Source organism: Drosophila tropicalis, unplaced genomic scaffold (genome assembly GCF_018151085.1).
Source record: "Drosophila tropicalis isolate 14030-0801.00 unplaced genomic scaffold, ASM1815108v1 contig_859, whole genome shotgun sequence".
NCBI classification, from domain to species: domain Eukaryota; kingdom Metazoa; phylum Arthropoda; class Insecta; order Diptera; family Drosophilidae; genus Drosophila; species Drosophila tropicalis.
This window is the reverse complement of record NW_027173353.1, coordinates 6,137,256-6,152,414: the sequence shown is the minus strand read 5'-3', so window position 1 is coordinate 6,152,414 and position 15,159 is coordinate 6,137,256. Positions and strand designations below refer to the sequence as shown.

The following is a 15,159-nucleotide window of genomic DNA, read 5'->3' as shown; positions in this document are numbered from 1 at the left end:
CCACTAAATTAGACAGTCAAAAGGTAATCCCCATCCAAAAAAAAAAAAAAAGCAACCACACGTACACACACATGAAATCGCAATTTGCTGGCACCGTCCCTGGACTGGGCTGTCAGTGGCAGTGGCAAAGCGACAATTGCATAGCAACTATAAAACTAACTAGTAACAACAACAACAACAATAACAACCAAAGGACAGAGCTTACTTTGACTAAACCATGGCTAAATAAATACCCTATTTAGCTATATTCGAAATGAGTTACTTTCTTTCAATTTGCATGAAATTAAATTAAATTGATGTGTCCGAGTGAGATATATTTTGTGCTGAAATAGGATATATGGCAAGGCTAAACTAATGTAGAGTTTCTCCTTTTAAAGTTGCAGAGTAAGGCAAATAGAACCGTTTTTTAAAGTGTATATGAAGGGAACGTCCTTGTCTGTTTAAATTTATGGTATACAAACGCCTAGGTGGTTGTCTGTCTAAAACGATGGCAAGTTCTTTTTGAAAAGGTCACAACCACACACACACACACACACCAATACGAACAACCTCACTTTTGTTTAAGTGGAAAAAATTAAACTTTAACTGACCTCCAAAACAAAGCAAAACAACTAAAACTAATTAACATCACACAGAAACACGCACACACACAAATGCAGTGGCCCGAAAAGGAATACCAAAAAGACAGAGAACTAAGGTACTCGTCAAGTGAGATAGGTGGCCATCATTTCATCAGATTCTCTTAGGTCTTGGTCTGTCGCCTTTTGCACACATTTTTATTGTATATTCTGGTTGTGTTGCCGCCTTTTATCTACGCCTTTTTGGTCTTAATCCGTCCGCTTAAACTGCTCTGCGCTTTGAGGGGAGCTTGAGGGGATTGGGTTCTGGGGCGCATTTCCATGAAGTTGGTTCTTGGCCACTTCCGACCGCATTTTGTGGTTTTGTGTGTTTTTCAGCCCAGAACTATGCAATGCTTTTCCCATTTGTCGTGCACAAAAATTTAAGAACTTTTTTTTGCGCCACACACACATACATAACTGTCGAGGCCTGCTCCTAATGAAATTCGTCTGTGTTGGTATGTGTGTGTGATTGTTTGTTGGTGTACGTATGTGTGCTTGCATTAAATTAGATTTTATTGCGCTCACACGCACCACCCACAGACCCACATGTGGCTTAAGATTAAAGCCTGGCTGCCTCGGTGTGTCTCTGTTTTTGTGTGTGTTTTTTGTTTTTTTTGAGTATTTTCTCGTTCGACACTTTTATTGCTTCTCCCACACACACACACACACCTACATCCACATGTAGAAACTGTTGCCGATGTTTGTGCGTTATTTCCTTACTCGCACTCAATTTCTTCCTTTTCGGCCCACTCTATTGAAGTATCGATTGCGCATCGAAATAAAAAAACATAAAAATTCTGTTTGCAAACAAAATGCGTGTAATAAAAAATGTATAACTAGCCACTCTGTACGAGAATTTCATCATGTTTCAGGCAGGCATTTTCTTTTTATCCTCCTTAATTGGCCAAACAATGTATGCTGGAATATACCTACATACATATACATACATTCATTGGCTAGGATACCCTTGATGTGCATATCATGTATGTCAAGTGGATAATATTGATAATAAACTAACTAATAAAGGATTATTCTCTTAGCTTCTACAAAATTTCTAAAGTATTTTCGAAAACCTTTCTTGTAAACTCGTTAGACAAAAGACTTTCAAATGTGCGTCTAAATAAAGTTGATACATTTAATATCATTTATATTACAATTCATTCCTCATTAAAATAGGGTGATTTTGGGCCTGTCCAGAGCTTTAAAAGTCGACAAACTCCAAGGGTATAAAATATTCGGCATGCCGAACACTTAGCTTCCAATATTTAAATCAAGGTACTTACATTTGTTGTTTGTGTGGAATTGTTAACATTTTTAAATGTTACTCTATGTATTAAGTTTAATATACGTATACTTATAAAAAAAAAAAAAAAAAAAAAAAAAAAAAGAATGCCAATGAATTTAATGTAGAAGATATTTCAATATATTGAGAAGAAGAAAACTTAACTTTTCATATCCATAACTTAGGACTGAATTCAGTTTTAACATAAGAACTAAGAGCTCTTCAAAACAAGTTTCGTATTTTGTTTCTAGTAGATGGACTTAAAATCATAAACTTATTACTATATATATTTATATGTGTATATGAAGCATGCCTAGCATAATTTTATTCAATTCCTAAATAGATAAAAAACAAGAAGGAAAATATATTTCAAATAGTATAAATAATGCATATATGAAAATTTCAAACAAAGAAAAACAAAAAAATGAACCAATCTGTTAATGTTTCAATATCCATTTGGACCAACCCAAAATGCAAAATACAAATGAGTAAAACCAAACAAAATCTATAAATATATATATGTATCTGTGTAGTTATCTATGTATGTATATTTCATAATGGGAACTTCCATTGTTTTTTTGCTATTTATTTACTCTATACAAATGTTAAATTTGGCACTAAAAACCCAAAAGAGAGAAACCAATTTAAATACTAATCCATTAACTAACAAGAATAATGAAATAAATGAGTCAAGAGCTGTTTAACTATAACTGTTGTAAAATGTTTACCAAACAAAATGATGTACAATACAAATATATTGAATGTACTAATGTCTAGTATCTATACATATATATATATATACATCTATATATATATACATAATATACATATATATTTACTTGAATGTGTATTTAACTGAAAAGAAATAGCTTTAAATGTATAAACAAAACCAACAAAGAACATTTCAGAATTTTTCTATTTGGTAAATGGGTAAAGAAGTAGTCTTCAAAGGATGTATGCTTTAAAGCCTGTCGATTTATAATTTTGTGTTGTTGTTGAAACTTGATAACTGCTTCGAGGTATATAAGCTGCTTACCATTTTTATAATTGGCTAACAGACCAATAAAAAGGCCAATTATTCGATTGGCTTGAATTGAATTGTTTACAATGCAATAGGATGCCTTATTTTCCATGGGTTTAAAATAAATTCTGATATTCTATGTATAAGCTTTTAGATTGTGCCAAAATCATGACTGCAATAGACGGAAATTCATGACTGAAATTGCAAATTTGGAAAGAGAAATAGTTAAAATATAATCCAATTTGAAAATTCACAAAAAAAAAGATTTCAAAGCTTCTACTGATCTTTGCTAAAGTGCTTTAAAGCCATTAATTAAGAGAAAAGGGAGAATAATTACAGAGAAAGAGAGACAGAGAGAAGGAGGTTCAAAACAGGTTCTCAAATGCTCGCATAAAGTGTAATTATAAATGATCTACTTTGCTAAATATATTTAAGAGGTAGTTCTCTAGAGGATGGGGTTCATAGGTCTATGTTTATGTAGACTTTTAACCTATAAAATCAACATCTTATCATTCTTTAATGATAAGGTTCTTAGTTCCACACCCGCATTGGTAATTTTCTTTTATAAATGTGCAACATTCACGAACCGTTTTATTCACTTATTTCATAATTTTGGCAAATAAAAGTATCATTTAATATTACAAATCACTTTTCGACGTCGGTAAACTTGAATTTCAGTGGTATATTGGGCATATTGATAAGGACAGCCTTGAACGCATTCTCTGTCGGATAGTTGTATTCAACATGGAAGTTGCGTATGAGCCGGGCAAGACCCAATTCAAGTTCCATTTCGACAATACGCTTGCCGATGCAGATGCGAGAACCAAAACCAAATGGCAGATAGACAAATGGACTGCTTGCTTTGAGGGAGTGTGGACACTTTCCGGACTCGGATTCTTCCTCTTTTGTGGAACGCAACCAACGTTCGGGCAGGAATTCGTTGCCTCGAGGATAATGATGATTGTCGGTGAGAAGCCCATAGGATAGCATCATCATTGCTGAGTTTTTTGGGTACCCGATAGCCGTCTAAAACCAGATCCGACTTAATGAAGCGGGCATTTCCGGCAGCCAGTGGATAGAGGCGAAGTGATTCCTTGATGCAAGCACGTAAATATGGCACATTCTTCATGGAAGCTTCAGTGAACTCCGAGTCCTTGTTGGGCAAAATGTTTAGCACCTCCTCACGTAGTTTGGCTTGCTTCTCTGGATTCTTGGCCAGGCTCAGAAGTATGCCAGTCATTACTGTGGATGTCTAAATCAAAATGAATATCTTTAATATTTTTGGGATGGCATCAACTTGCACAATATTACTTACTGTATCCACACCGGCCATCAGCATATCCATGGCCATAACAGAAGCAACTTTCTTGTCAATCTTCACTAGTTTCTCCAACACACTCTTCTCGTGCTCTGGCTTATTGGTTGGGCTCTGCTCCAAGCGAACCAGAGCCTCGTTTACGTAATCGTTGGTCACATCTTGCAATTCGTCCAGCACTTTGATTATTTTCTTATATGTGGGCGTGGCAATGTAACGCCAAATAGCTGGTTTAAATTCAATATCAGCTGCCAGAGAGAAGAACGCATTAAGGCCTTCAAAGAGTTTTTTTGCATTTGGATCATTTCGATTGTCCTTCATCAATCCCAATTGCTTATCCAGAGCAACCACACTAACCGATTCCAGAGTCCAACGATTGATTTCCTCTTCAAAGGTATCAGGAACTTCCAATGTAGTACTATTCCGTATCTCTCGAATACTATTAATTTGTAACTTTTAGACTAGTTGCTTTGACTTAAGCATGGTTTTATCCTACCGTTGAATAAACTCCTTGTTGACTTGCGACATTTTCTTATAATACAAACGCACAGTTTTTGGCTGCATTAGCACTGGATTGACCGCTGTTCGGAAGTCGGCCCAGCTCTTCCCTTGCCTAAGACATATGCGGCATTAGTTTTAAGGTGCTAACTCAACAGTGTCTACTTACGTGGCCAAAAGACCATCGACTCCCTGGAAGAAGTCCTTTTGAAGTACATTGCGATGATGTCTTATTATATCATTACCCGGCCTCTCAGGCCAGATTCCTTCAACGCGATAGACACGCTCAAAGTGATTAGGGTCATGGGAGACCACGAACTCTGGTCTTCCCAGCATGGCTGGCAATCGAAAGAGTGGTCCCATCTGACGACGCATATCGAGCATGACGTCTGGAAACTGCATCTCAACATATTTTCCGCCTGGCAGCATATTTCTAACTAAATCAAAAATGCCCACCTTCGGAATTTCATCATATGGTCGAGCATTTTCCCATTCCGAGGAGAAAGTGCTATCGCCATCTGTGGTATTAGCTTGGGCAGCCGCACTTGTTTGCAAACGCTAAATATATATACACACAAAAACATAGTGTGCAATTTTCGATTTATCGAAACATATAATATATGTATAATGCTCACCAGCTGGAAAGTCTTTAGAATGGACGGTAGCGGTGCGCGTTGTTTCAACATTGTGCTGACAACTTTAAGTTAGAACTGAACCCACAGCAAAATTTTATATTCTCACGCTAACTGTTTGGATTGTATGAGCTTTCAGAGAAATTGCGGCCAGCTCTGTGGAAGGGGAAGGGCTTTTCTTGGCCGGAATACAACAAAAAATATAACCCAAAGAATTGTTTGTTTACGAAAATCCATATGTTGACGAGGCATCCGCTCACTTGAAAAGCTCTCTCACATGTTTAGGCTGTTACCTAATTTTAGCTTATTTAATTACACTACTTAATTGTGAAATGTCAATAAAATATTTATGCAGCATACTTTGAGGGATCATTTTTTTTTTGCTGTTGCATAAACTTAGGAAAAATTTTATTTAAATGTTTTAACACAATTTTATAAAAAAAAATACTGAATATCATACAAAATATGTTTTTTTTTATGATTCAAAATATATTGAAAATTGCTACGCTTTGAATTAGCAACGTTTTAGACAATTTAAAGAAGTAGTTTTCTTATTAAGCCCAGTTTAAATAGACTAAAAATCTGTTTCTTATTACTCAATTGAATTATGACATTTAATAGAAGGTAAACTAAAGAACTATCCAAACAAGAACACGAAAACTGGATCCCCAACATACATAGATGGGTTTTGGAAATTAACTGCAAGACTGGAAAAGGACATTGCCACTGCTAATTTCGCAGAAAGTCTCTTATAACTTGGTCAAAATTAACCAAAGTAAAATGCTGTGTAAGAGTATACAATATTTTATATATTTATATTTGTTCAAACACCAAAGTTTTTGTTCTAATCGCATAAACTTGTCATTGGATTAAGTATGTCAAAATATTTTGCATAGATTAATATAATAATGCTTAGTCTTAAACTAAAACAATAAGTTTATGTATAATTACATGACAATTTTCGTGCAAAACAAATTTGGCACGCTGGGGCAAAGGCAAATACATAAGAATATAAATTGCATATCGTAAATATCATAGTATAGTATATCAGATTATATCATTTTCGTATGTGTCTGCACATATATGTACGTATCATATGTATGTATCTCGCTAAGAACTAAACGTCTATGACAGTTTTCGTAAAATAAATATATTGGATATATTCCAAAAAATTTGTTTTTAAATTAACTAGAGCTACTCAGCATTGGGTTGCTGGTAGCTGCAGACAATTTTCGCTGCATCGTTCATCATTTTGGCAGTGGATCGAACGAGGAACATTAAATGACATTCATCGTAGACAGTCAGTTCGACTCGTGTGCGTACCAGGCCATGGAGTACTGTGGCCCTTTCCAGGTCCAGCCAACGTTGTAGAGCCAATTCACGTTCCTTTGTCGAGCCGGACAGCGCGACATCTGAGGGACCCCAAAGGACGAATTCGAGCACTGATTTGGCCTTGGACAGAGACTCGGCACGTTCCTGCGAAAGTATATCGCCCAGAATGGGAGTAATCTTTGTGGTAGGCAGTAAATCGCATAGCGCAGAGTGGGCACACTTGCACAGAGTTCCCATGGGTTCATCGTCGTCGTTGTTATTGCTGTAAAAAAAGAATTGAGCTAATTAGGACTTATTTTACAAATAAATAAATGCCGTCTTGGGACTTTACATACCCCTGGAGCACACAGAGACGTGCTTGGGCATCTTTGTTGTCTATATCCTTGGACAGCACCACATTGGAAAGACTGAGGGGAATCTCCTCAATGGCTTTCGCTTGCAGATTTTTCATGCCATTGACCAATTGCAGCATTATAAAGGCCACTTCCCTTGTCATCACATCATCAAATGCGGGCATGACATTCGAGGGGGATGTGGAATCCTCCGCAATGGGAGACGGATGTGGATTGGCCGACTCCTCGTTCAGAGTGCTCAGATTCTGGACAGAAACCACGTTACGAAGTCCATTAGAACCGCCAACTGCATCTTTAAGGCCACTCAAATTCGGAATGGAGCCACGGAAATTGAAATTACTCTTGTCCAACACCTGCGACTTGCCCTTTAGTATGGCTCCAATCGATTGCAAGGTTTCCAGCTGCAATCTAGGCAACACCGAAATGGTGGCCTGCAGCAGAGTGACCTCTGTTGAAGGCATCAATGGTAGCTGGTAGCTGGGCACCAAGTCACAGAACTCGGTAATGGGATTAAGTACATCGCAAATGCCGCCACTCAGTTGGCTTAATTCGCCTCCCACTCCACCCAGTTGATTGCAATCGGCCGATAGGGCCAAAGTTACCGGCGATGATGTCCACAAAGCTGCATGGAAGGCTTTCTTGCCCACAACAAAAGCTTGGCCACCCTCCAGAATGGTAAAGTCTTCGTAGCGCAAGTTTATGGCATTGGCCAAAGGTCGTAGGGCTGATGGAACTACAGGAGTTTGCTGCAGCTAAAGTAAAAAGGAAACAAATCATTACAAACCAACCAGTTGGATAATTAAGGGAGACAAGACTTACCTGATCGAGTACCTGGGCAAGAGCCTCATGATTAGCCACCACCACGGCGGTGTAGTTATCCTCAATGGTTTTGTGCACGACACTGCGTCCTTTGCGCATGCGCAAACGATTCGTGGCCTTGCTACGGTTCTTGTTGGCCTGCAAGAAGATAAAAGAAGCAAGTAATAAGACGAAGGTAATCCAAGTACTTTAATTCAATCATCATACCATAGGCATGCCCCAGACACTGTCATTTATATCCGTTGCCACATCTCCGCCTGCTTCGCTGCCATAGTAACTGTACGGTGCATAAATGTCAAATTCGCCCACCTCGCTGCCCGCATATGAGGCCGAAATGACTCGTGGAATGTTGGCTAGAAGCAAAATGATTAACTCAAACTTGGATGACTCTATTCCATTGACTTACCCAAGCTATTGTGAAGACCGTAACTACGCACGGGTCCGTACTCGCTGCGCGTATAACTGGCTATTGAAGCCGTGTCCGAGTAAATGTTATTCCGCCTGGTGGCCTGGGTAAGTCGCTGTCCAGCCACAGCAGCCAGATCGATATTGGTGCGTGTGGGTGGCGGCGGTGGAACTGAATTTGAAGTCGATGACGATGATGTTGTCGCTGTTGCTGGTGGTGCCGCGGCGGCTGCGGTCGATGGGCCATTGCCCATTTTGACAAATTCATACATATTCTCATAGTCGCGTTTATCCTTCAAATAGCTATCAATGGTACTATTGATCTTTCTAACTGAATCTTTGAGACTGCTCCGTGACTGGGCACTGTCCGTACTATCGATGTTGTTGGATTGGCCAGAACGCTGTTCGAATATTTCCAGTTTACTGGAAATGGTCATTTTCGCTTCGTTCTTCTTCTGGGGCTGACGTTCAAAGGTGCTAGTGCGGCTATTTGTATTGGATGCCAGGGGATTCGTTTTGCATCCAGCCCCTTCGGGATTGATGGGTGGCTTTGCGGACGTTACATTATCACCGTTTGACGAGCAAATGGAGATAGTATCGGTTAAAATGCCCCGCTTACGCACCAATTCCAATTGCGCCTCACGTTCCCGCATGCTGGCCGTGCGCTCTGGTTTGCGGGGTGCAATGGATGAGCGTATTTCGCCTAGAAAAGGGAAACATGATGATAAATTAACGATGGTCCACTTGCCATCTTAATCTAATCTATTCATGGCATGGTTCTCTCTCTCTCTGTCTCTGTCTTCCTCTCAACACCTGAAAACACTAATTGTGATTTTGACCCAAATTCGTGCACAAATTACAATTCGCTGATTCGTGTTCATTGTCAAATGGCGTTTGGAGCAGCTGCTATCGTCCAAGATGATGTCTAACAAATGACTCTCAGTCTTCCCCTTTTGGCCCCTGCCATGGCATACACACCTGAGCAGCAGGTGTAACAAGTTCTTCTTGCCACATTCACATTGGCCACAAAGTGTCAGCAAAAGAAATGGGTCTCTTGGTTCCAGTTCCAGCTATATGTAGCTGTGGTTGTTGTTTCGCCGGTTCTAATGGCTGTGGCTAACGCTAACCATCCGCACATGTGGTGGTTACCTCATTGGCCTGGCTGCGGTTCTGTTTTCATTTCGATTTTGTGTGTTCGTCTTGTGTTTTTTTTTTCTTTTTTCGTTTCATTGTGTGCTCGTTCATCTGTTAAACTATTTTGCTCTCTAGCTTTGGCCACTTAACCTACTTTAATCCAGCTACCTGGTTACCTTCGGGCTCATCAAGCCAAGATGTGCCGGATATGGTAGCTCGGCACAATCTCGCCCCTTTCCCTCCCTTCCCACCCTGCTCGTGGTTCTTTACTCTTTACTAGGTGCCCGTTATATTATTGATTAAAATGCGTAACTTGTTCTCTCTGTTTGGTTCTACTTTCGACTCGGTTTCTACGCCACTCATCCATCCATCCATCCATTTATGGTAATTATTTTTATTTTTTGTTGTACTTTTTGGTGCAACCAGTTTGCAAAGTGGGCGAATAAGACCTTCACACTAGAGCTGCCATTTCAGTTTATTGTTTAGGATAAATTTCGACTAACTTGTAACTTGTAAGATCTATTTTTAATTTAACTTTAACTACTTTCATCTTTTTGTCAAAAGCATGAATTTTCTTAATTATTTCTTTTTATCTCTGGGGTTTTCTACGTACATTGAATTAGAATTACTTTCAGTCTTTCTGAAACAGTTTAGTTTTCAATTTCTGCTATTGTTTATTTCGTTATAATGATAACCTGAATACTATGCGAAATACAATTAGTTTAGCGGTCACACCCTGCGTATACGTTAGAAAATTGACGATTTTTCAACTTAATACACGCCACTATACAAAATATAGTTCGAGACTTAGTAGATCAGAGATAAGTCTATATTAGCAAATGTTAAAATAATAACAGAACGAACTACTACCATGGGCAATAATTGGCACATCCCCCTATGAGTATGATAGATAATTGCCCTTGCTAACTATAGTATTTTTAACTAATTTTCTAATAATTGTTCAAATAAGAGTAAACGCACAGTCGGTGTAGTTTAACATCACCAAAGAAACATCAAGTTTGTTTGGCTTTACATTTCTGGTGCGTGAGTTGTCATTTTGAAGGTCGCTCGATTTGGTTTCGGTTGGCAGTGAACGTGATGTGTAAGTGGATCAATTGTTAACCCAATTGGACAAATTTCACTACAAAGAATTCTTGAGAATCAACTCACCTAGATTGGCATAGACATTATCGGCCTTCAGCTTGATGGAACCGCCAACGCCGCCAGCACTTCCACTGCTGGGCAGAGTGGTCGACTCCACGCTGCTGCCACTGAGCGTGGCTGTGAGTTCTGTCTTCTGTTTGCGTCTCAGTTCGGCACTTTTTGGTGGCGGCGGACGTGCCGGCTTGTTGGCCTCATGGGCATTGCGTTGACCTTCGGCTGAGGCGCGTAGTGGTGGGGCCGGTGGTTTCGATGTCACCACAGCAATTGTCTGGGCCGTAACTGCTTCGTTTGTCTTGGTTATATCTTTGACCACCTCCACAGACGAAGGATTAATGTCAATGGGATGGATGATTACAAGGCGTGGCTTGCCGGACACATTGCCACCCTCGTCACCTGTGCAAATCTCGCTGTAGACACTGCCATCCTTCTTGTGGTGGATGTGCTCACTACTGCCACTGGACTTGCTGCCGCTGCTCCCTCCGCTGTTGCTGCCCATGCGCAGAAACTTTTTGATCGAGAATTTCGATTTTTGCTTTTGTGGTGGCGATGATGATGCTAGCGACTTTTTGCTGTCCACCAATGAGGATGATGATGATGATGCTGCCGCCGCCGCTGCCAGACACTCTTCGGACATGGACAAATGGCGCTGATTTCGTGGCGTGGGCTCTGGCGTCAGAGGCTGTTTAAGATTCAGCACTGAGCTGGCCGATTGCAGTTGCAGCTGCTTTGCCGCATTGGCCCGTTGCATCACGAAGGTGTTAAGACTGCGAAACTTGGGATTAATGACAGCTCGCTCGCGTTTGTCCTTCTCCCGTATGACAGGGGCTCCACCGGTAACGGTTCCTGGCAGCGGGGGTTTTCGTGTATACAAATTAGTGGGAGTTGTGGCTACTGCAGTCGCGGCTGCTGTGGCTGTTGCTGGGGCCGGGGCTGGAGCAGTGTTAGTATCTGCTGATGTAGCTTCTATCTCACTCACACTGCCTGTCTGGGCTTTATCCGCGGCTGCCTCCACCAGAGATGCCTTCTCGAACTCAACTACCAGACTATAGTCTCGTTCCGGCGTGGGTGGAGCGCTCAGTTTGGACTCTGGTGGCGGATTTGGCGCTTTGCCCTTCTTTAGCTTGGCATCATCGAGAGACGACGCCAGCAGATTCTCGCTCGATTTGGAAATAGCCGATTGGAGCTGAGTGATAAATTGCTGCTCGGCCAAGCCGGGCTGACGCTTGCTCATAAATGTCTTTAGAGGAGACGAACAAATGCCGCCGCCGCTGCTGCTAACGATAGGCTGTGGTTTGACTGGCAGCTCTGGCTTCTTCAGGCCATGTAGGAATGAGGGTCGCGCATCCATTTTCATCGGCGGTGGCGGGGACTTGGGCAATGCGGGCAACTGTTGTGGACTGGAATCCAAATCCATCTTTTGTTTCTGTTCCAGGCTATTGTCTGGATCGGCACTGCCATCGGGTTCACCATGCAACTCACGACTTTTGACGGCCGGCTTTCCTGTCCCGCCACTTGCCGAATGATCAGGTCCGATCTGAATATCCTCGTAGTCGGAATTGTTAGTGCTGGCGCTTAGCTTCTTCTCCTTTTCCTCCTTCAGTTGACGCTGCTCGTTGGCAACCTTGACGGCTCCCGCATTCTTGTAATCGCTGCCAATGCTAATGCCTATGCCCGAGTCCGATTCGCTACGTATCATGTTGTAGGTATTCTCTTCATCCGAACTGCCATCGAAACTACTGCCCGTGGAGTCGAGGGCATCATCCGAACTGCACTTGGTCACAATGAGACCATCTGATGTGATCTTGCTGGTCATGAAGTTGCCTTCGTGCAGATTGTAACTGGCGGCGCGTGTCTTTGAGCTGAGCAACATGTCTGTGATGTATTGGGAGCTCGAATAATGCGATGTGCTGCTTGTCTCAGTGGACAACTGGGCTGTGGCCACTCCCACCTGTTCACTGTACTTGCCATCGGGTAGATTCTCATAGCTTAACTGGGTCTCTACTACATCGTAATAGGCGGATACGCCATTCTCTGTATCCGAACAGTTGCTGTCCGTATCGGAATACTTGTGGCACACATTCACCCTGGGCTTGGCATGATCCTTGGTTATGGGCGCATTTCGCGCGATTGGCTTCTTAAGGTCGAGAAATGGCTTTGGCGAGTCGCTTAATGAACTCAATTCGAATTTGATTTTGTTGCTGCCGCTGCTAGTGCTGGAACTCCCTGTTGCAATTGTTGTTGTGACTGTGGAGGATGCTTGGGTTTTTGTTGTTTCGTTTTGCTTCTGTTTCTGCTCCAAAGTTTCAGAGATTTCATCCAGCAGGGATTTCTCCATGGCCCTCTCTATGGGTGGACTGTCCTTGCCATCTCTTGAAGATGTTGCCGTTGTGCTCTTGGCCATTGTCAGTGTGGGCGTGAGTGTTGTTGTCACCACCTTTTTTGTGGTTATGGTTGCAGGCTTGCCTTTAACTGTCGTGGTTGCTGCTGCTGCTGTTGTCGTCGTTGTTGTGGTAGTTGCGGCAGTGGAAGCATTCTTTGCAGAAGAAGTTGCCTTGTTCTTGGCGTTTGGCTGGCCAAAGGGCATTACATTTATGGTTAGCGTTTGCTTCTTGCCCTCCTTGTCCACTTGAGGAGCACCCAGTTTTAATGCGGCAAACGATTTCTTAATATTCTCCTCGATATCGCCCAGCAAGTTGCCATTATTCATATTGAAATCTGTGTTGGCTCGCGTAATGCGTTTCAGTTCGACAGTTTCCTCATCGTCTGTTTCCGTTACAGCCATATCGTCGTGCTCATTGCCCAGATTCATAAAGTCATGATCATCATCGTCATCGTCATCATCCGTCCATTCGCCGCCATAGCCAATGATCTCATGCAGTTGCTTGGGAAAGCAAACTTTGCCCGATTTGGAGTTGGCGCTGGACTTTGAGGAACTACTGCTGGTATTGCTGCTGGAACTGCTGCTGGTTAGGCGTACTCCGAATGCCTTTTTTATAATGCTCTTGGCCGGAGTTTTGTGCTTATTGGGATAATCAGTCTTTCCGGGGGCATCTGACTTTTGCGTTGTGCCCAGCTTGGCGGCTGCTGCGGCTGCTGCTGCTTTGTGCTCATCCTTTGACTTGAAGCAATTCGAGCACAAATCCTTCTTCCAGGCGTTTTGCGTGAAGTGCGAACAGATCGAGGATGACATGGTCTCTGGTCTGTGATTCGCTGTTGTTGCTATGCTGGACGTCCAATTAATAGCAACAATAGGCCATATTCTGCAAGGGCAAATGGAAAACAAAAATAATGAGAGAAGAGTTATGTTTCGTGAGTTATTGTTATTAGCTCATAAACTTAAACGCTGACTAAACTAAACTTTCTTTACACTCATTGCGCAAGTCCCCGGCACAATTAACTTTCACTCTTATTTGCAATATATACGAATACAACGTATAAAATACAGCAACCATCTTGCAGCATGACTCAAAAAGTTATTGAATCGTGGCCATCGACAATCTTTTGCCAGACAGAGTGTGCACAGATACTTACATAGTAATCAATCTTCATCTTGATAATGAACATATTCCCTCTCAATAGAAACTTTTGTTGTTGTAGATTGCAAGAAGATTGAAGAGTCATTTGGCTCAATGGCTATGAATGCTGTTAGATAATGCAAAAGGTTTCCCAAAAAAATTACACACACACACACACACACACACTCAATGACAAAAATCTAGGAAATGAATTAATATGTAAGAGTCTCGGCCAGCTCATTGAGTCATCGCTTAGCACAAAAACAACAAATTAAATCTATAATTGTTAACCATATTTGGCAATGCGACAAACGGGTTTCGTCATTCAAAACGAAAAAGTGTCAATTTAAATGATTTCCTTAAATAGCATTTGAAGACTGAGGAAAATTGTTGTTAATTGCTTATAAATTTTTGTTACTTTTGCATTGAAAATGAATTATTTATTTTAAAGCAAAGATATTTAATATTTGACTTTATTGTCCTGGGTAATCTGGGGCAAATCCTCTAACTAAGTCCATGTAGCCACAAACAATGCAACATTTATGTGGTTAGGAAATTATCTCTTGAGATGCATTGCAATTGGGAAAGTGTTGTTGCTGTTGTTGACAGCGGCAACACCCACAAGCAACCAGCAACTAGCAATCAACAACAGCAAGTGCCACAGTTACAGACTTCTTTCGCTTTACATTTATCAACGTCAAACATTAACGAAAGTTGACCCATTGTTGAGTTGTGGCAACAATGTTTTGACTGTTGCCGTTGCCGTTGCCATTGGTGTTGCTGCTGCTGCTGCTGCTGTGAGGTCTTCACTGTTCGGTTTTGGGTCAGCATTTTGACTAAGCGTTAATATGCATAAATCTTTTTGGTTTTGTTGCAATGCGGCCACAAAAACAATTCGCATGAACAGGGCATCGAGAGATGAGAAGGAAGCAGACGGTTTGGGGAAAATTGCATAAGCAAATGTTGGCTTGTAGTTACTATATTGCTGCCGTGTTTTGTGGCTGGCTTTTGCATATCGCGTTTGTTACACATAAATTTCTGTGCTCTCTGTAGCTTTGTTCAATTTTTC

The 15,159-nt window shown here is 41.3% G+C and overlaps 2 protein-coding genes across 3 annotated transcripts in view; both read right to left on the bottom strand.

The window, feature by feature from the left end:
* Positions 1–3,478: 3,478 nt before the first annotated feature.
* Positions 3,479–5,424, bottom strand: LOC137582246 (cytochrome P450 CYP12A2-like). The gene is given in 6 exon segments (XM_068296711.1): positions 3,479–3,934; positions 3,936–4,175; positions 4,239–4,677; positions 4,735–4,851; positions 4,906–5,294; positions 5,372–5,424. Coding segments are annotated over 6 exon segments (1,602 nt in total). The 5' UTR covers positions 5,423–5,424; the 3' UTR covers positions 3,479–3,568.
* A 732-nt stretch (positions 5,425–6,156) lies between these two features.
* LOC137582561 (pneumococcal serine-rich repeat protein) overlaps positions 6,157–15,159 on the bottom strand; it is a 34,823-nt gene continuing 25,820 nt past the window's right edge. For both annotated transcript variants that reach the window (XM_068297150.1, XM_068297151.1), the window contains 6 exons: positions 10,582–13,835; positions 8,279–8,980; positions 8,080–8,225; positions 7,873–8,010; positions 7,036–7,805; positions 6,157–6,962 (listed from right to left, as the gene is read on the bottom strand). In XM_068297150.1, coding sequence (XP_068153251.1) covers positions 6,563–6,962; positions 7,036–7,805; positions 7,873–8,010; positions 8,080–8,225; positions 8,279–8,980; positions 10,582–13,765 — 5,340 coding nt within the window. In that variant the 5' untranslated portion in view covers positions 13,766–13,835 and the 3' untranslated portion in view covers positions 6,157–6,562. The remainder of the gene's footprint in view (positions 6,963–7,035; positions 7,806–7,872; positions 8,011–8,079; positions 8,226–8,278; positions 8,981–10,581; positions 13,836–15,159) is intronic.